Source organism: Dendrobates tinctorius, unplaced genomic scaffold (genome assembly GCF_039654945.1).
Source record: "Dendrobates tinctorius isolate UK_male_01 unplaced genomic scaffold, ASM3965494v1 ptg000046l, whole genome shotgun sequence".
Classification (NCBI taxonomy): domain Eukaryota; kingdom Metazoa; phylum Chordata; class Amphibia; order Anura; family Dendrobatidae; genus Dendrobates; species Dendrobates tinctorius.
The window spans coordinates 61,660,944-61,681,997 of NW_027361714.1; the positions used below are offsets into that span (position 1 = coordinate 61,660,944).

Consider the following 21,054-nt stretch of genomic DNA (forward strand, 5'->3'; position numbering starts at 1 on the left):
ACTTAAAGGCGCTATAAGAGGAGACGTTCAGAAAGGCACATGTTGGTGGAGCGTTGGAAGGGAGCATTCCATCTGGCCTGGAGGTTGATTGAGTCCCTGACCCGGAGGACACAGCATGGAGGCAGGCACCTGTATGTGTACTACAGACTGTGAGTAAAGCTTTGGAACTACAAGCCTGGTGTCCTCCATTGATTCTTGCGCCAACACACCCAGCACCGCTACATCGGGGTGCCAGCTTCTACACCACTTGTGCCTCTCCTCTACCCCTACATCTGCACTGCCCTGGGGCTACAGCTCCACCTGTGGGGAGCTTCACCATCTTTGCTGCAATGCACCACCAGCCACAGAGGATCTGCACGCAGCATTGGCTCAACATCTCACTTGCCGAATACCACAGGTGGCGTCACAAACTATTCCATTAACTACATTCCACCATTCAAACTTCCCCTATTAATTGGGCGCCCATGGCCACGGACCGGGTCACTGCTGCTGTGACACATCCCGCTGACGCCGGCCCAGTACCGAGTACCCCGCGGCCCTGGGAGGGTGACCCAACAACAGATTTTTGTTTTCACATAGTTTGCTGCTTCAGTGATTTTAGACCTTTTGGTTACATGTTTCTGTGTTTACTGTATTTTACAATTATAAGTATTTCATAAGTTTTTTGGACAAATACATCAAGTGTATGCAAAGACTCATTATTTACAGTGTTGACCTTTATTGTTCAAGACTTCTGCAATTCGCCCTGGCATGCTGGAAATCAGCAACTGGGAGAAAAAAGTGTATATATTATAAGGTCATCAAATATCAAAACCATCAAAAAATACCTTAAAAATTATCAATTTTATTAGTTATAACTGAAATGGAAACTAATCCAAGATAGACACAAAAAACAACAAATATATACAGGCGATGGCTATCCACCCTGAAGATGCCCTAGGTAGCCCTATACTTTGGTTATACATTGCAGCGGAGGTTGACACTCTAAATGATATGACAAATGGCATCCCCGCTCGAGGGCTGTCCTTGTATATATATCCCTATCTATCCCTTCCACTGGGTTTAGAGATAATATAAAAATAAATCAATACATCAGATTCACCATGTGAAACAGAAGGAGGGTAGATAAACAACGAGTTCTTCTTATTCCTGATATCAACAACATATAATGCAAGCACTAAATATACAGGACACCAAAAAAGGTAAGCACTCTAGAGGTATATGAATCAAAAGAGACAAGATAGCGGGCACCACATCAAGATAGAAGCTAAATATGCGTCAGTGATCAACCATATGCAAATAGTAAAGTACTCAATAGAGCAAAAGAAAAGACATGCATAATACAAGGGATCAACAAACAATCTTTATTATACAAGTAGGTACAAACAAGGCATAGGAAAACACCCAATAAAAGCAATTAAAAAGCACAAAGGCAGAAAAAGCGTAAGAGACAGACCTAATAAGGTCCTCCCCAGGACAAGGATATATATATATATATATATATATATATAAATCCTGCACTTTATAACACAATTAGATAAATTGAAACAGGCATAAAAACGGTATAAACATAAGATAGTACAAAATCCAATATCCATAAAGAGGTACAATACAATAATGAAAGATAATACCAATTCTATAAAAGATAGTAACTGGGTGTTAGGTATAGATGTGCAGGTAAGTGCAGCCATAATAGGAAGCATAAATATTCAAAATTATCAATTAGCACAATATGCACAACAAAAAAAATCCCTTTTGTGCACAAGACTCATGAGGCTGTACTCAAATATAGAGTCACTCAATTTAAAGAAAATAGGTGTTTGTTACCCATAAGAATTTGCCGAACGGTACAGCCATGAAATGCCCAGATGGTCAGTAGAACGATAAGGCCTCTTTCACACATCCGGTTTTTGTCATCCGGCACGATGCGGCGAAATTTTTAATAACCGGATCCAGCACCGGTTCCGGTTTTGTCCCATAAGCTTTCATGGGCGCCGCATCGTGCCGGATGGTTATGCGTCGTGTCCGGTTGTTGCCGGACACGGCATAAATTAGCCGTCCGGTATCTGCAAAAAACGTTCCCTGCAACGTTTTTTGTCAGCGCCGGATCGGCTTTTTCCACAGCGCATGCCCGGACTCTGTGAATGTTAACCCCACAAGTGCACGGCGAGAGAGAGAGAGATCTCTCTCTGTCACCCGGACACTTGTGAGAGATCTCTCTCGCCGGGCACTTGTGGGGTTAACACTCACAGTGTCTGGGTGAGAGAGAGAGATCTCTCTGTGGGGTTAACCCCACAAGTGCCCAGCAAGAGAGAGCGATTCTCTTGCCTGGACACTAAGTGTTAACCCCCCATGTCTCTCTCTCTCCACCCCCCTCCCCTCTCCTCCCCTCCCCTCTCCTATCCTCTCCTTCCCTCACCTCCCTTTCAGCAGCTGTCTCATTGGCTGCCTCTGTCCACCTCGTCCTGCGGCTCCTTTAATAATGTCCGAGCCATATCGTCTCGCCGCACACACATCCGGTGTCACGGCTGCAGGCCGGATCCGGCGGCCCGGCTTTTCGCCGCACGCCGCCGGACCCCACACACCGGATGTGTGAAAGTAGCCTAAAGTGCTAAGTGCTGTCCATGGGGAGCTGAAGCCCCACAAGGACAGCATTTAGCACTTTTTTCTAGACTCAGCAGGCAGCATATCTAGCACCAAGTTGCAGATACAGTATATAATAATGTAAAAATAGGGGTTACTTATCCCATATGTAATGCATCAGCCATATGATATAATTATCCCATATGCCATCATTTTTTTTTTATTTATCTGATGATTTTTCATTACAATATAGAGTTAATGCAAATTGCTGCTATAAAAACTGAAGCAGCAAACTTTCTGAAAACCAAAATTTGTGTCAGTCTCAAAAGTTTTGGCCATGACTGTAGATATAACTGTTACATGTTTGCTACATAATGCAAAAGAAAATTACTTTCCTATGTGTATTTGTATATAAGAAGAAAAGTAAGGATACAGAATCTTTGGTTCTTAAAGTTCTAATTGCATGTGCCATATATTAGTATGATATATCCCTATAGGAATTTCAAGAACAGATAGCCACCATCTCTGATTTGCAGCCTTTCTTCTGCTACACATTTGAAGTCAGCGCGAGAAACTATTACATATTTCTGCTCGATCAACAACCATTAGGAGTGACAGTTACTGGAAAGACAGCTTATGGTGGTAAGTCATGTCCCATTTAATTACCTATTTACAATATGCAATCTATTCTAATGAGCAGCTCTTCTACTGGGGACATACTCTTTGTATATTAGTAGTTACTTTAACAATTTGGTCTGAGTCTATGATTTTGGGTATATTTTAGTGCCTGGAGCAGCTGCTATTATGGACTTAACCATTTTATCAGATTCCTTGGTCAATATAACTTGGGCAGAGCCATCCAAGCCAAATGGACCCTATGATATTATTCGATATCAAATTAATGCCAACAATTTGAGAAGCCCAGCTTCTCCATTAAGAAAAAATGAATTTCCAAATGAAATCCTATCGTGGACTTTAAATAATCTTGAAGCAGGAACTGATTATGAGTTTAAGGTAAATTATTATTTTTTTTATTAGTGCACCTATCTACCTATCTATCTACATATGAAAAAACTGAAGGCAGCACTCATTTTCAAAGAGTAAAAAATGTGGTTTTATTTCAGACCCACATGGTTGGCGACGTTTCGGCTCATGCAGAGCCTTTATCAAGCCTGATAAAGGTTCTGCATGAGCCGAAACGTAGCTTTATAAAGGCTCTGCATGAGCCGAAACGTCGCCATGTGGGTCTGAAATAAAACCACATTTTTTACTCTTTGAAAAGGAGTGCTGCCTTCAGTTTTTTCATATGTAAATTTTGGCTTTTGGGATAATTGCTTGGGAGGCCTGTGCACCTGAAGATTTTGGATTGTGCTGTTCCATTTTCTCTCGTTATATCTATCTATCTATCTATCTATCTATCTATCTATCTATCTCTCTGTCTGTCTGTCTAGCTAGCTAGCTATCTACTATATATCATAAAGACCAGTTATCTATGTTGTCCAATTCTTTAGGTTCTTGCATTTCACCCAGATGAGGCCTGGTATTCACAGAGTAGTATTGTGAATGGCAGAACATTTAATGCACCAGCTGCTCCACACAATATCGTTCCAGGTAATGTAAGTTTACTACTAGAATGGAGAGCTCCAGAGGAATCCATAAAAGAACACTGGTTTCATCTGAAAGAGGTACATGTTTATGTAAGGATGGTTTATGTTTCTTGAATCATGTTCAGTTTCTAATTAGACCATGCATTTTTATATTTCTACAATTTTCATCAGTTAAGAGGGCGCAATTCGTTTAAACCAACTCACCAATACTGCACAAATGGATCAGTCTACATGTGCCAACTTTTGGGAGTTGTTCCAAATACAATCTATCAAGTACAAGCTGTGGTTCTTTTTATGACTGGAGCTCAGAGCATTTCAGATCCCACAAACTTCAAGACATTAGGTTTGGACTTCATTTATTATATGTGTATTAATGTTTCTGTCTTAGGCACTGTTTCTGAAGTTGCAGTTGCAAAGGCCATTACAATGTTAAAACTGGTGAACCTGTGCATTGCAATTGTAATCTAAAACCTTTCTTATGGGAAACTTTACTGTCATGATTTCTCCTATCGGAGTGTCTGGATGCAGTGAACGACAGTTATGCCATCAAACTTAGAAATTGGGTGTAATGGGCTGTCAGTATGGTGAAGGACAGCTCAGCCATAAAATCGGATGCTGGGGCATGCTGAGCTGTCAGTGTCTGGAATGATAGTTTAATCAACCAATCAGAACCAGGCTGTGACAGGGCTTCATCCATGTGTCTCTTATCCTGAGTAATTACCTGCTATTTAACCAGCTCTCTGCCTTTGATTGCTGCCAATTATAGCTTTCCTTATAAGGTGTGTGCTTGGTCTGTGCTCATTGTTTGTCTGGTATTCTGATCTTTGCTGCTGAACCTAGGATTTGTCTTGACCATCTGTTTTGCCTAGCCCTTTTGTTGTAATCTGCTACCTTCTTGGCATATTGACCTCGTACTGTTTCTTGACTTCATCTTTGTCTCACCCCTTTGTCGATGACGCACTTTCTTGACTTTTGACCTCAAATCTCTTGACTATCCAGCCTCATGACTTATCCATGAGTAGTAACTAGCATCACATTTACATAATGTTTCCAATTATTGTATTTCATTATTATATTTTATCATGAAAACACTTGGAATAAATGACTCACTGTATTACAAAAGATTAATTGATATAATGAAAAATTGTGCTTGGATTTCAAGACAAGCAAAATTGGTCCTTTTAATGCATGCCTACATGTACAAATACATGATGTTGACTTGACATTCATTAGAACAAAAATTTCAAGGTTTGTTTATGTAGTAGGAAAATATGAAAACAAGGCAGAATTTACAACAAAAACATAGTCCAGTATGTCCTTGTAACTGAAAAATAATTTCTTCATAAAAACATACCATATATATTTTTATATATATTATATGCTCGAGTATAAGCCGAAGCCCCCTAATTTTGTCACGGAAAACTGAGTAAGCTTATTGACTCGAGTATAAGCCAGGTATACATTGTCCCCTCATCCCTGTCCTGCTCTGTGTGGCTCTCCCCCCTCCCAATATGCATGGCTCGGCTCCCCCGTCCCATCTTTCTATGTATGGCTCAGCTCCCTGTCCTCCCCCATGCTCCCCCATCCTCCTCCATTTCCTCAGTGCACCCTCGTCCTCCTCAGTGCTCCCCCGTCCTGCTCCGTGCTCCTCTGTGCTACCCCCATCCTGCTCTGTGCTCCCCCAATCCTGCTCTGTGCTCCTCCCATCCTGCTCTGTGCTCCCTCCATCCTGCTCCGTGTGACGCTGTGCTCCTCCATCCTGCTCCGTGCTCCCCCGTCCTCCTCCATCATACTCACCCTCCTGTGCAATCGCTGAATGTCCCCTGCATCCTCCATTGTCCTAGGGCTGGCAGCTGCTTCCTGCATTGAGCGGTCACGTGGGAGTGGAGTCATGTCTATATTCATGACCTTAATGAGCGGTACCATGTGACCGCTCAATGCAGGAAGAAGCTGCCAGCCCTGGGACAACGGAGGATGCAGGGGACGTTCTGCAATTGCACAGGAGGGTGAGTATGATGTCCCAGCCACCTGCTCCTGCCGCCGCTCTCCCTCCCCCACTGGTTTCTGTACAATGACTTGTGTATAAGCCGAGTGGGCATTTTCAGCACAAAAAAATGTGCTGAAAATCTCGGCTTATACACAAGAATATACGGTAATTAATATTTATTTACAAATATGTTTAATACGGATTTCCATCCTATTCCAATGTAAGAATTGCATCATTTCACTATGCTATTTGTAATGCTCTTAGTATGCTTTTCTCTGCTTTGGATAAAATTTGACATTTATCCATAATATTGTATCTGTTCTATTTTAGCTGGAGTCCCTTCTAAACCAGGAATTCCACAAATGGTGCCTGGAGATGACAATACCATTCAGTGGAAAACTGCCATAGACAATGGTAGTAACCTCACATATAATATACTAGAGTACAGGTAAGTGGAGCATTGTAGCTTGGATTTTTATAGGGCAGCAATGTTCTACAAATGGACATAAAATGTTGGTACCCGTAACTGGGAAAATGTGTGATATTGGGATAATTCTAAACTCATGTGACAGATAGAGGCTGCAAGGTTGATTTAGGAGTTGTCCAGCAACTATATGGGTTAAAATGGTTATTACAGACAGGGAATGGTTAGCTCAGCCCCAGGGGATACTGGGAAAGGTATTATTGTGTCCAGAACATCCAAGAGTAAGGATGTGTGTTAGAGAATCTTCTGACAGATTGAAATCAGACAAGCTGTGTAGACGAGTTCTTCCAGACACACACTTGCTGTAATCAAAGAAGTCAGAAGCATCTTTATAACCTCAAGATAGATGTGAAAGAGCTACAGCACCTGACTCATCCCCCTCCCCTACCTTACTGCATGAGGAAATTACAGTTTGGCTTAGGTTAAGACACTGTGTGTGAAGAAACGTTTTGCAGAAAGGCTACCAGCCTGAAGAGATTGTCAAGGGGGTAGTGAAAGCTATCAGTCCAGGACTGAGCCTCCAAATATGCTAGAAATGAAAAGTCACTTGACATTACCAGAACGGAATATGATTTTAAGGGGGCATTCTAAAGAAGAAAACACTTCAAAACTGTTCCACCGTCACTTTAACATCTTATAGGTCTACAAGGAGTCTCCTCAAAGTTTCTTGTTCAGATCAATTGAACTTAAGGACAGACTGATGCTTGCATCCCATGACATAGAGGCAGAGGAAAACTTTGGTGCCAGGTTTGTTCAGAAGAAGATTTTTAGATATATAGGAACAGCATTAATCCGTAAAGACATCAAATTGCAGAAGCAGTACCTAGAAGATTCTAGCATTCTATATGAAATCTTAATTGAAAAGATGAATGAGGAAGCCAGTTTGGAGTCAGAGAGTGAACAGAAATTAAAGAAAGTCTGTTACCAAAACTACCAAAATGAGTCGGTTGACGTTGGAGACTCCTAGCTGTCAGTCAGAAGGTCATCCTGGAGACTCTCCAGCAACACTGCTGAGAGCGAACCCCAGTGGAAAAAAAAACAACCAGCACCGACTGGGAAGAAATAATCGGAGAACTCCGAGCTGAGTTGACAGAGGTGAAGAAGTTGATTTGTACCAGGCCTCAGTCCAGATCGTTTAGACCCCAGGGTGGATTCCAAAATAGAAGATATCCTGTTTGTGAGGCTTGCTGGACAACAGATCAGAGTGCTGCCTGTGTCCATTGACTAAGTTGTGGTGAAGAAGGACAATATGCCAATGAATGTCTAGGATCACGATTCTTGGGGTTAAAAAGGGCATATGGTTGCTAGTTCAAGGTAACTAGTAACTGCGACATGGATGAGACCCCAGAAGAAAGCACAAACACCATCAACCCCCCAGAACAGCTTTTGAAATAAAATGGCTACATCAGCACTATCCCCAGGTGTGTGACTGTCTTCAACAGCTACCAAAGGGACAGGGGCATCAGCTACTTAATGCCCAGTGTGGAAGTCAGACTATGCATTCCTGGGAATAAGACGATTCCTTGGTCAGTAAGTATAGCCCCAATGACCTAATCGGTGAAAGGTGCTTCATACAGTGCAAGTTAGATGGACTCCTGACAAAAACACTGAGGGACACAGGTGCCAAAACGAACCTCCAAAATGAAGAATGGAGAAGGTGCCATATGCTATACACCTGCCTTCATCAACTAAAAGAACTCTTAGGACTGGTGGAACTCCACATCAAAGCTGTCATTGACACTGACATTCCTGTTATGAATGAGTCACCGAGGAGGAAAAACAAAAACAAGCTAAGCCCCAGAAAACCAGAGAGACAGGTAACTAAGCAGATTGCAGACCTCTGATCCTATCCACACAACTAGCAGTAGCCGTGGAGCGTACCTACGATGATCCTAGACGCCTCGTCACAGCCGGAGAGCTAAATAAGCCTAACGCAAGAAAAGGGGAAATCTAAACTGCCCCACAGCAGACTCCAAAGCAATAGACAGCCTCCAAACATGTATTGATGGTGAGACAAGATGAAAACACAAACACAGATAGAAAAATAGGCTGAGCAAACGATGGGGCCCACACTAACTAGAAAGGACAGGAAAGGAAAGATGCTGTCTGCAATCACGCACAAAACCCTGCCAAAAAAATGTCCAACACTTTCTGATAACAAAAGCAAACTGGCATAAACAGAGACATAAGAATGGAAATTCAGCACAGCCCCAGCAGGGGCTGGCTGACCACAAAAACTGAGTAAACCAGACCAAATCTCATGTGAAAAATAGCAGCGCACACTTAGCTTGAGCAGGCAGGAACAGAACTGGAAGCCAGAACCTCAGGGCAGGAGAAAATCACCAGCACAAAATTAGTCGGCTGTATTAAATCCAGTCAGAGACTCCTGATGTCCACTCACAGTCCTCCTCCTCAGGTGGCAGGTCTCTGCAATTTAGATCAGCTTCATTACCTGCTGTCACCACCAGAGGGAGCCCGGATGGAGAACTCACGACACCTCTGTCAACACAGCCATCTCCACCACCCTCACCAGAAGCCAGAGGTAAACCAGAAAATGAGTTCACAACACATTCCTTTCGCATGCTGGGTGGAAGGGATATTTCAATTCAGCGCCATGAATAACAGCAATGCCATTGAGTTATTGGAACTTTTTCTTGATTTTTCTTGACCATTGATCTGAATTAGAGTTGAGCGAAACAGGTCGGCCAGATTCATAAGTCGCCAACTTATGCCAAAGTCAGGTTTCACTGACCGAAACCCGACGACAGTGTGAAGTCGGCCATCCGGTCGGCAAAATGAGCACCAAAGTCGGATTTCCGAGAATGCTTGCTCGTGACTTTTTTCAGCCAATGAGCAAGGACGTACTGTACACTGTGGGCAACAAGATGACATGTGGAGCATCCGGGGAGAGAGAGAGAGAGACTTGCATTGGGTTTCGTGTTTCAGTCGGACCTCCAACTTTACCCGATAGTCGGCCGATTTCGTTCGATTCGACTTTTGAGAAAGTCGGGTTTCATGAAACCCGACTCGACCCTAAAAAAGGCAAAGTCGCTCATCTCTAATCTGAATGTGGCTGAAGAACCTATTCTGGGTTACAACCTGATTAGTGAGGTTATCAAGAAACACAAATCAGGTTTCACTCGTGGTGGAGGCGGTAGCCACATCTCTGGCCATATCCAAAACATGGAGAAAACATGATTTGTGAGAAAAGTAAAGCACAGAATACAACAGAACTGAAAGAAATAAAGGTAGGCCTGCATCCAACCATCATCCCTGCAAACAGAATGGTAGGAGTGAGGTGTGGAGTTTGGTTGGAACCGGGAAAAGACTGTGTTATGCCACATTGAAACCATTACGACAGTGTATCCAGCCAGTGTGAGGCCAGTGCAGGTTTCCTCAGTGAATTCAGTTTCCCTACCAAGGAGCAAAGATTGCCCTGTGGAGAGAACTACACAATCAACCTAAGGAGCCTGGGACCTTCCAGTATCCCTTGAGCACTTGAGTGCCGAAGATTTAGCAGTAGTGAAACCGATGTTAATGGAAGATTGTCATGCCTTCTCAAAGGATGACTCTGATATAGGGTATATCCCATCTGTTAGGAACGGCGGAATGCACTAAATAAAAATAAATAATAAAGTGCGTTCGCCGCTCGGGGTCCACTGTGCAGTAGATGTTACACTGCTGCTAGGTAATGACAGACAAGCAATAGGGTGGTATAATGCGCACGGGTTAGACTTCACCCGAAGTGCGCAAAGCAAGCTCTGTTCAGACACAGAGGCGCCACAACATAAACATACGAAAACACTGAGCCTGTTAGTATCACAGGCCGCAGGTAAATGCACACATGCTATCAGGTCACAGGAGCAGGACCTAAGACAGAGGAGCTGCGTCCGTCTAGATCTACCGTGTGTGCGGCATCGCTAATGCGAGCGCCAAGAAGGGCTGCAACTGCAGAGCGGCATAGGACACTGCCGCAGGACGACACAGCTACAAAGCAGGCGCAATGTCAGACGCTAGCGCAGAGGTGCGGTGTGCACACTGGCCTAAGGCTTGCCACTGACTGGCGCTGACTGCTGAACTAATTCCCTATCCACATGCGTAATATCAGAGGGAAAGGGTTTCTTAATAAGTCAGTCACCAGAATCATACATCCGTCACCATTCATATATAGCAAGTATAGTCTATACTAGCGCATGGCCGAACGGTCATGCGCGCTTTTTATAGCCGTGCGGGACCTTCCAGATCTCCGAGATGGACCAATGAGATCTGGAGCAGGACCTGGGCACTTGACTCCCGATCTCCAATGGGAGATCGTCTCATGAGCATGCCCAGTATGAGCACAGAGGAACTTAGTCTCTGGAGCGGTCTGCTGCAAAGTAATCTTCTCTGCAGTAGATAGACAGCAGGAGACCGCAGAATGTGAGGCTCTGGATTCCTGCAGAGCAGATGCAGAAACCTGACACCTAACACCATCATTGCACCTGAAGATCAACCTGAAAGACACTACCCCAGTAACAAGAAATTACATGTCTGTGCATAAACCATTGCATCGCAAAGTGAAAGAATATCTGCAAGACCTAATTAACAGAGGTTGGGACCAAAAATCAAGGTCTTCCCATTCCTCTCCTATTTTGTGTGTTAGACAGAAGGACGGCACATTGAGGCTTTGTTATAATTACCGGGAACTTAACAGGAAGTCAATCCCTGATCATAGAATCATAGAATCGTAGAGTTGGAAGGGACCTCATGGGCCATCTAGTCCAACCCCCTGCTCAAAGCAGGATTCGCTAAATCATCCCAGACAGATGTCTGTCCAGCCTCTGTTTGAAGACTTCTATTGAAGGAGAACTCACCACATCTCATGGCAGCCTGTTCCACTCATTGATCACTCTAACTGTCAAAAAGTTTTTCTAATATCTAATCTGTGTCTCCTCCCATTCAGTTTCATCCTATAGCTTCTAGTCTTTCCTTGTGCAAATGAGAATAAAGATGATCCTTCTGCAATGTGACAGCCCTTGAGATATTTGTAGACAGCTATTAAGTCTACTCTCAGTCTTCTCTTTTGCAAGCTAAACATTCCCAAATCTTGCAACCTTTCCTCATAAGACAGGGTTTGCAGACTGGTCACCAATCTGGTCGCTCTTTTCTGAACTTGCTCCAGTTTGTTGATGTCTTTTTTAAAATGTGGTACCCAAAACTGGACACAGTATTCCAGATGAGGTCTGACCAAAGAGGAGTAGAGGGCAATAATGACTTCACGTGATCTAGACTGTATGCTTCTATTAATACATCCTAGAACTGCATTTGCCTTTTTTGCTGCTGCATCACACTGTTGACTCATATTCAGTCTGTGATCTATTAGTATACCCAAGTATTTTTCACATGAGCTGTTGCTTAGCCCTAGAGATGAGCGACTTTGCCTTTTTTTGGGTGAAGTCGGGCTTCATGAAACCCGACTTTCGCAAAAGTCGGGTCGAACGAAATCGGCAGACTATAGGGAAAAGTCAGAGGCTGACTGAAACATGAAACCCAATGCAAGTCAATGGGTAAGCAAAGTCGGCAGGGAGTGGAAGACAGTAAACACACCTACAGTGGCCATTTAAAAGCCAAAAACATCAATTCTTATAATTGAAGCTTGTCAACCTTAATTTACTTCCTAATAATAGTTACGCATTGAAAACTGGGTGTTATTTGGCTAAAGTTGTGGGGGGGTTGGGCTGGCTCCAGGTTTTCGTGTGCCCTGGACCAAAGCGTGTCAGTGCGCCCCTTTAACACATACCACAACTCATGATGCGCCGATACGCCACAGAAATATAGGTATAGTACAATGACACATACTTCACTGCTTACATGACATGACTGATCTATTTTAAATTGTACAATAGCTCAAAAACAGGACAGTATATTACTCCATACAGTGTTATGGCCACCACATTGTGCACCATACAGAATAATGAGCCCCATATATTTCTCCATGCCAAATAATTAGTCACATATAATGTTCCATATAGTATCTGATGAGCTTCACATAATGCTCCTTATATAATGTGTCCCATTTGTAATGCCGCAGTGTATAATGTGCCCCTTAGATGCTGCTCCCGTGTCTGATCTGCCCCATTTACATTGCTCCAGTACATGATGGGCCTCATGGATTCATGGATGATGCTCCAGTGTATGATGGGCTCCAATAATGCTCCATATATAATAGGCCCCATTTGTAATGCTCCAGTGTATAATGTGCCCCTTAGATGCTGCTCCAGTGTCTGATCTGCCCCATTTACAATGCTCCAGTACATGATGGGCCCTATTTTTAATTAACCCAGGCATGGTATGTGAAAAGAGCTCCATGGAGTAATCTGAGGTGTGTGCTTCCACATCCTTCACTTTTGGTGTGGGTGAAGGACACAAGGAAAGGGGTTCCTCCTGACCAGAAGCCTGCAGTTACGACTCAGTGCTTGTGTTTTTTACAACTTCAGAAGTGGAGGCGATAGAGCTGGAGGGCGAAGGCTGTTTCAGCAATGTAAGCCACAAACAGTTCCTGATACTCCGACTTTAAAAGCAGTCTACCTACTCCCAGAAAAGGGAGCCTTACAGGCCTTCCAGAGCTACACCATGATGCTGGCTCAACACCTCCTGCCTTAGCTGCTATTGTCTTTTTGGCACTAACAGCAGATGCACCACCACCACCACCATCAGTATCAGGTGGCCCTCCACGCCCACATCCGTGTCCTCTTCCCCTATACTTCTTCATGTTTTTGAAAATAGACCCAAAATACTAGCAGATATATATGATACTGTATTAGAAGCGTACAGCTCTATACAGTCTACGGATAACAGTAAATCTCTGTATATATTTCATGAGGCATACACAGACGCTCACAAGCTCATTATGGATTACCCAATAAAATAACAATTTGAAAAATGGTACAGTATCACCAGATGCAAGGTATATAAAGTATAGTGTAAACATTCTGATTCTCCATATACATTTCAGGAGGCAGACACAAATGCTCTCAGGCCCAGTATGGATAACACAAGAATATGAAAAGCTGTAAATGGGTTATGTAACACAAGTGTACAGCTGTATACAGTGTTGGGGTAATCTTAAAGTTACAAATATATTGCCGGAGTAACAGACAGACGTTTACAGGCTCATTATGGATTACACCAGAATCTAAATAGCTTAAAAGGTTACTGTATCAGAAGCATTCTGCTGTATACAGTGTTGGCCAAATTTAAAATATCGGTATATATTTCCGTAGTCACCCTCAGATGCTCACTCAGTTTGGTTTTGACCATAATAAAAAATGTTGTGAAAAAGGTCCTGGATAACAAGATATCAAGTATATATTTTTTAGGGCACAATTGAAATCTCCGTCTAAACAGTCCCGTAGTCACTCTCAGACGCGTACACAGTATGGATTTGACCATAATGCTAAATATCGAACAAAGGTACTGTATAACAAGATACAAGCTGTATCGAGTATAGTGTAAAAATTTGTTTCTCCAATTCACCATATATATAGAAGGCGTAACCCACACACGCTCACTTACTATGGATGATGTAGGGAAGGGGGACTGACAGACAAACCAGCCTGTAGTGAGAAGCAGAGGTGTAGCGCAGTGTAGGTGTGAAACCGCTAAGATAAAGAGAAAGGGTGCAGTGTTTTAGTTTGCCCATTGGAGGGCAGTGGAGAGTGTAGGAGTGGGACTGAATAACTGCCATTGGTCAGAGAAACTGTTAGGTGATGGTGGGCGGAGTTACCAGAACTGGAGGTATAAAAGGCTGAGGGAAGGTTCTGGAAGAGTCAGTCAGCGAAGGGAGCACAGTAAAGAGGAAGTTCTGCTGAGGAAATAGAGACAGTGGAAAGGCTCCAGAGAGGACTGACAGGTGAGGCGGTCACGGGGGGGTGGCCCAGAGGACGGTAGCCGCAGACGAAGACAGCCTGGGGCTATCATACGGACGGTGTGCTCAGACTGGTGCAGCGCTGTGGTGGTTGGGCCTAGGCCAGCCACAGTGGATGAGCCACAGAGGACACCACGATTATAGTTACAAAGGAAGTGAAGGTACCAGGGCCTGTGTACAGAGAAATGTGAAACGGCTGTGGTGAATTGCTGTTGTCGAAGGATGGGCACTAAAGACAGACCTGTTCAATACAAACTCTGTCTCAGTCTCGTGTTTGTCTCCGGCAAGAAGAGGGTCCCCCCACAGCAGGTTATCCTACAGATGATACCTTAATACAATTTTTTGAAACAAGGCACTGTATCAGCACATACCAGGTGTGTCCAGTCTAGGGTTAAATCTCCGTCTATGCTCCCGGAGTCAGACACAGACACTCACAGGCTCACTATGTATTACACCAGAATTACAAAAGTAGAAAAAGGGAAAGGTATTCATAGAGTAAACCAGTATACAGTGTTGTGGTACTTTTAAATCTTTGTATATATTTCAATCTCAGTAAGCCAGTCAAAAATCTCTGCTACTGGAAACTACATGGATACAAGTAGTTGATACGCAAAGTCGAGCGTTAGCAGAAATTTTGGAATTTATCATGGCGGGAAAACCTCCCTGTAGATGTTGCAGAGGCGATGCAGACCCTCAATTACTGTGTCTGTGGAGAAAGCGAAAAAGGTTCTTTGTGAAGAAAGGATTGCTTTATCGCAGTAGCGTGGATCACATCACCGTTACTCATCTCCATCAAATTGTGATCACAGGGAGAGATGTACCCATGGTCCTCACTGCCTATCATGATGTGTCTGGTCGTTTTGGAGTGCAAAAGACAGAAGCCACAGGCCGTAGGCGATTCTATTGGATTGGCATGAGAAGAGACATTGAAAAATGGTGGCAGGAATGTCACACGTCTGTGACTATCACAACTGTGAAAGGTGATCATAAACCACCACTGCATCCGCTTGTAAGTTGACGTCCATTTCAAATGGTAGCCATGGATCATCTGAAGGTAGAGGCCAGCAGGACAGGCTATAGCTACATCTTAACCATCATTGATCAATATACCAAATTTCTAGTAGCCGTCCCTGTGAAGGATTTAACTGCCCAGACTACACAGCGGTGGAGCAGGGAGAGGTAAGTATTGCAACTTTCAAGTGCTGTGGCCATGACCTAGCAGAGGGGGCACAATCGTGGTCAACGGTACTGGCACTGGGCCCCTCATAGTACGCTGGTGTGTCTGACGGCGAGTGGGCCCTCCCACCATCTGAGACACTGTATTGTACTATGAGGGGCCCTGTGCCATCAGTGGGCCCATCCACCTGTTCAGAGCAACGGCACTTGCCCGGGTGCGCCAGGTCTTGACCTCAGCTGTTGAGGGAGGGGTGGGCAGCCCAGTTAGGGAGGTTTAAAAATTGGCATATGTAGATGTGTTGGCTGGACATTCAGCTGCTGCAAAGGGTGTAATTGGGCAAGTCCGAGGAAGAGGAGGAAAAAACAGAGGCACTTTTCTGATAACCTATGTGTCATCAGGGGAAGGTGGGACAAAATCCTTTGAAACCCATGCATGGTTCATTTTAATGAAGGTTAGATCATCAACATTTTGGGTCGACAGACGGGTACTTTTTTCTGTCAGGACTGAAGACTCTTTCAGATAACACACTAGCAGCAGGGCAATCGAGCTCCTGTAAGGCATATTGTGCCAATTCAGGCCAGGCATCCAATAGTCAAAGGGGAATGACCTGTGAGGGAGAACATCGATATGGGAGGAAAAGTAGTTTGCAACCATAGTTGACAACTGCTGCCTCCTGTCACTTTTAATCGATGTACCGTATATACTCGAATATAAGCTGAGATTTTCAGCCCATTTTTTGGGCTGAAAGTCCCCCTCTTGGCTTATGTTCGAGTCATATACACCGGGGGGTCAGAGGGGAAGGAGGGGCATGGGTGTCAGGTCATACTTACCCGTCCTGACGCTGTCTCTTGAGCCCCCAGCTTCTCCGCGCTCTCTCTTCCTTCCTTCAGCGGTCACGTGGTACCGCTCATTAAAACTCATGAATATGCTCATATTCATGAGTTTTAATGAGCGGTATCACATGACTGCTGAAGGCAGGAAGAGAGAGCATGGAGAAGCTGGGGGCTCAAGAGACAGCGTCAGGATGGGTAAGTATAGCGATACCTGTCGTGAGTCCATGGCAGCTTGCTGCTGTCTGTCATTGGTCAGTGACTTCAGACAGCAGAGGGCGCGGTGACGTGATTAGTGCGTGCCGCGCCCCCTGAAGTCTGAACGTCACTGACCGATGACGTGCCAGACAGCAGCAAGCAGCAAGGATGCAGGACAGGTGAATATCTGACACCCAGCGACGGAGAGGTGAGTATGTCGTTTTTTTTATTTTTACATGCAGCAGCAGCAGCGGCAGCACATGGGGGAATAATCTGAGGAGCTTTTTATGGGGTCAGCATATGGGGGAATAATCTAAGGAGCTTCTTATGGGGTCAGCATATGGGGGAATAATCTAAGGAGCTTCTTATGGGGTCAGCATATGGGGGAATAATCTAAGGAGCTTCTTATGGGGTCAGCATATGGGGGAATAATCTAAGGAGCTTCTTATGGGGTCAGCATATGGGGGAATAATCTATGGAGCTTCTTCTGAGGACACCATATGGGGGAATAATCTATGGAGCATTTCCCACCCTAGGCTTATACTTGAGTCAATAAGTTTTCACAGTTTTTTGTGGCAAAATTAGGGGGGTCGGCTTATACTCGGGTCGGCTTATACTCGAGTATATACGGTAGTATTAGCAATCGTGTGAGCGGTACTTGAGAAATCATTCCACAACATGGTCATTAAACCCTTGTCTCCAACGCCACTTCTGCTGTGTGCACCACGAACACCTCTTCCATTGTGCCCACTACGGTTCGTGGGAGAACCAGCAACGCTGCTGTGTGCTGGGAAAGCCTCAAACGGTTTACCAGAGTTGCTTGTTTGTTTGCCAATATTATCTCTATGTTCTCCTATGGCATGATGTTGTGTAACTTGCCTTTGTAGCGTGGATCGAGGATGCTGGCCAGCCAGTAGTTGTCATCCCTCATCATTTTGGCAATGCAGGGGTCCCTTTTTAGGATCCGCAAGGCATAATCGCACATGTGGGTCAATGTTCCAGGTGTCAATGATGCACTGCCCGTGGTGGGTGGAGCAGCAGTTTCTGGCAAATCCACATCCCTACAATCATGCACAAACACTGTCCCTGACCTTGGAACACCAACATTTTCTCTTGCCCCCTGAGATACATCCTTCTGCCCAAAATAATGATCCCCCTCATCCTCATCCTCCTCCTCTTCCTCTTCTTCCTCCACCTCGTCCAGGACAGTTCCCTGACTAGACAATGGCTGACTGTCATCAAGGCTTTCCTCCTCCTCCGCTGCAGATGCCTGATCCTGAATGTGCAACTATATGTATGGAGATGATGCGCACTCAGGTCTAAGATGAAGTAGGTGCAGGTGAATTAGACCACTAGGGACTTGTACAAATAAAAAGAATGATTCACCGCACTCAACACGTTGATAATATGCAAAAAACTTAAATATTTATTGAATGTGTCCAATCCATCAAAAAAGAATGATGTGCCCAAGCAGAATTTAAGGAATGTACAAACAAAATACCCATTTTGTTTGTACATTCCTTAAATCATGCTGAGTTTTTTGCATATTATCAACGTGTTGAGTGCGGTGAATCATTCTTTTTATTTGATCCTTAATGTGCGTCAAACTTTGCATGAGCAGAAGCATAAGTGGGATGCTCATGCTTATGATGGCGTCGTCTGTGCTTACCAGCCGTGTGCATTCCTCAAAACACCGAAGGACTTGACAGAGGTCTTTCAGCTTTGACCACTGCACACCCGACAATTCCATGTCTTCCCTCAAACTGCCTGCCCGTGTATCCTCCCACAAATGCATTACAGCCTGCCTCTGTTTGCACAGTCTCTCAACCATGTGCAGGGTGGAGTTCCACCTTGTTGCAACATCTATGATTAGGCGATGCTTGGGGAGGTGGAGCAATCGCTACAGCTTTTGCATATGACTGGAATGTACGGCCGGGCGACGGATGTGCGAGCACAGTCTTCGCTCCTTATGGAGCAGGGATGTTAACTCCGGATAATTATTAAGGAAGCACTGCACCACAAGGTTTTAAGTGTGAGCCAGGCAAGGTATGTGTGTGAGTTTTGCCCGGGCTATGGCTGACACAAAATTACGGCCGTTATCACTGACTTCCTTGCCTGCCTCAAGATGTAGGCTACCCAGCCATGACTCTGTTTGTCGCTGCAAGTAGTCGGCCAGTACCTCCGCGGTGTGTCTGTTGTCGCCCAAAGACATCATCTTTAACACAGCCTGCTGATGCTTACCACTAGCTGTTCATTAGTGGGACACCTCGTGTGCAACACTGCCAGCTGTGGATGTAGTGCTCGTGCGACTGCGCTTTGTGGACGAGCTTTCGCTAATAGACGAGGAGGAGGAGGTGCAAAAGCCTACAGCCAACTGTTTCCTATACTGTGGGCTAGGCAGCACTGTTCCACCGCCGCTGTCCCCAGTGGAGCCTGCATCCACCATATTAACCCAGTGCACAGTGATGGACACGTAACGGCCCTGGCCATGCCAACTGGTCCATGCATCCGTTGTGAGGTGCACCTTTCCACTCACTGACTGTTTTAGTGCATGGACAATGCGGTCTTTCACATGCCGGTGGAGGGCAGGGATGGCTTTTCGAGAAAAGAAGTGCCGACTGGGTAGGTCATAGCGTGGGACAGCGTAGGCCATGAGGTCGCGGAAAGCTTCGCTTTCAACCAAACGGCAGGGCATCATCTCTATTGAGATTAGTTTGGCAATGTAGGCGTTCAAACACAGTGTACGCGGATAAGAGGATGAGTACTTTCTTGTCCTACTCAGAGTGTCTGGTAGGGTGAGCTGGACTGGAGAGCTGCATATGGGGGAAGTAGCGGTGGACCGGATGGAGTGAGAGGGGGTTGGTGATGGTATTGATGGTGATGGCCTAGATTCAGTGTTGTGTTGCAAAACCATTGTGATTCCCTGAGTGCTTTGGCCTTGCGACGACACCTCCACATTTAGTGCTGGTGGTGTGCTTAATGGTGGCAGTGGTCTTACAGGGGGGGTAGCGATGGAGCGTTGTTGGCTACCTTCAGTCGGAGCAGGTGCACATGTGCTACTTGAAGTTTTATAGTCCATCCACGCTTGCAAATGCATGTTGATTAAATGTCTAAGCATGCAACTGGTATTCAAATTTCTGAGTTGTTTACCTCGGCTAAAGGTCCTTCCGCACTTCTTACAGGTAACCTTTGCCTCATCAGTAGGATTTTGGACAAAGAAGTGCCACACTCCACTCTTCCTACTATGGAAAACATTTTCTGGCCTTGCACGCTGTGCTAAGTTGACCGTCTGGTCAAGTTGTCCTGCAACTCTTTTAGTTTTTGTTCCACGTTTTAGAACAGCTACGGGCCTGCTAGATAACCGCTGCTGCGATGTCAATGCCTGCTGCGGATCCTTCTCCTTATCTGAACTATTGCCAGCGCCACCCTCCTTCCCCAATGGATGCCAATCCGGGTCCAAAACTGGTCATCCATCACCTCCTCTTCAAAGTCATCTGCACCTTCCTCTTTACCTTCCTCTGTGTCACCGTGTAAGGTGGTATAGCATGCGGGAAGGGGCACCTGGGTTTCATCAGGGTCAGATTCTGTCTCAATAGACTATAGGCAATGTAGTGCTGTGGGTCAGTGTACCAGCAGAATCATCTAGCAGTGGCTGTGCATCAGTGCACTCCATGTAAGATTCATCTTGGACTGGGGAATTCAGGATTTGACTGGATAACCCAGGCATGGTATGTGAAAAGAGCTCCATAGAGTAATCTGAAGTGTGGGCTGCCGCATCCTTAACTTTTGGTGGGGGTGAAGGACACAAGTAAAGGGGTTTTTTATGACCAGACCCTGCACTGACGACTCCGTGCTTGCAGGTTTCGACCGTTCAGAAGAGGAGGCAATAGAGCTGGTGGCTGTTTCGGCAATGTACGCCAAAACCTGTTCCTGAAGCTCGGGCTTTAAAAGCGGTTTTCCTACTCCAAGAAAAGGCAACCTTACAGGCCTTCTTGGGCCAGAGGATGACGCAGGCTCAACACCTCCTGCCTTAGCTGCTATTGTGCTTTTGCCAGAACCAGCCAATGCAACACCACTATCAGTACCAGCTGCGCCCCCCTGCCCATGTCCACGGCCTCTTCCACAATACTTCCTCATGTTTGGGAAAATGTACAGAAATACCAGCAGAGAGATGGTACTGTATGAGGAGCGTCCAGCTGTGTAAGGTGTATTAAACAAATTAAATCAACGTATATATTATGTTAGTCATTGACGCTCTCACAGTATGTATTGCACAGTAATA

General features: G+C 44.9%; 1 protein-coding gene across 2 annotated transcripts in view; it reads left to right on the plus strand.

Annotated features, from left to right (window-relative positions):
* Positions 1-21,054, plus strand: part of ROS1 (ROS proto-oncogene 1, receptor tyrosine kinase) — a 493,170-nt gene that overhangs the window by 313,969 nt on the left and 158,147 nt on the right. For both annotated transcript variants that reach the window (XM_073575944.1, XM_073575945.1), the window contains exons 26-30: positions 3,081-3,225; positions 3,368-3,597; positions 4,095-4,268; positions 4,362-4,533; positions 6,508-6,625. In XM_073575944.1, coding sequence (XP_073432045.1) covers positions 3,081-3,225; positions 3,368-3,597; positions 4,095-4,268; positions 4,362-4,533; positions 6,508-6,625 — 839 coding nt within the window. The remainder of the gene's footprint in view (positions 1-3,080; positions 3,226-3,367; positions 3,598-4,094; positions 4,269-4,361; positions 4,534-6,507; positions 6,626-21,054) is intronic.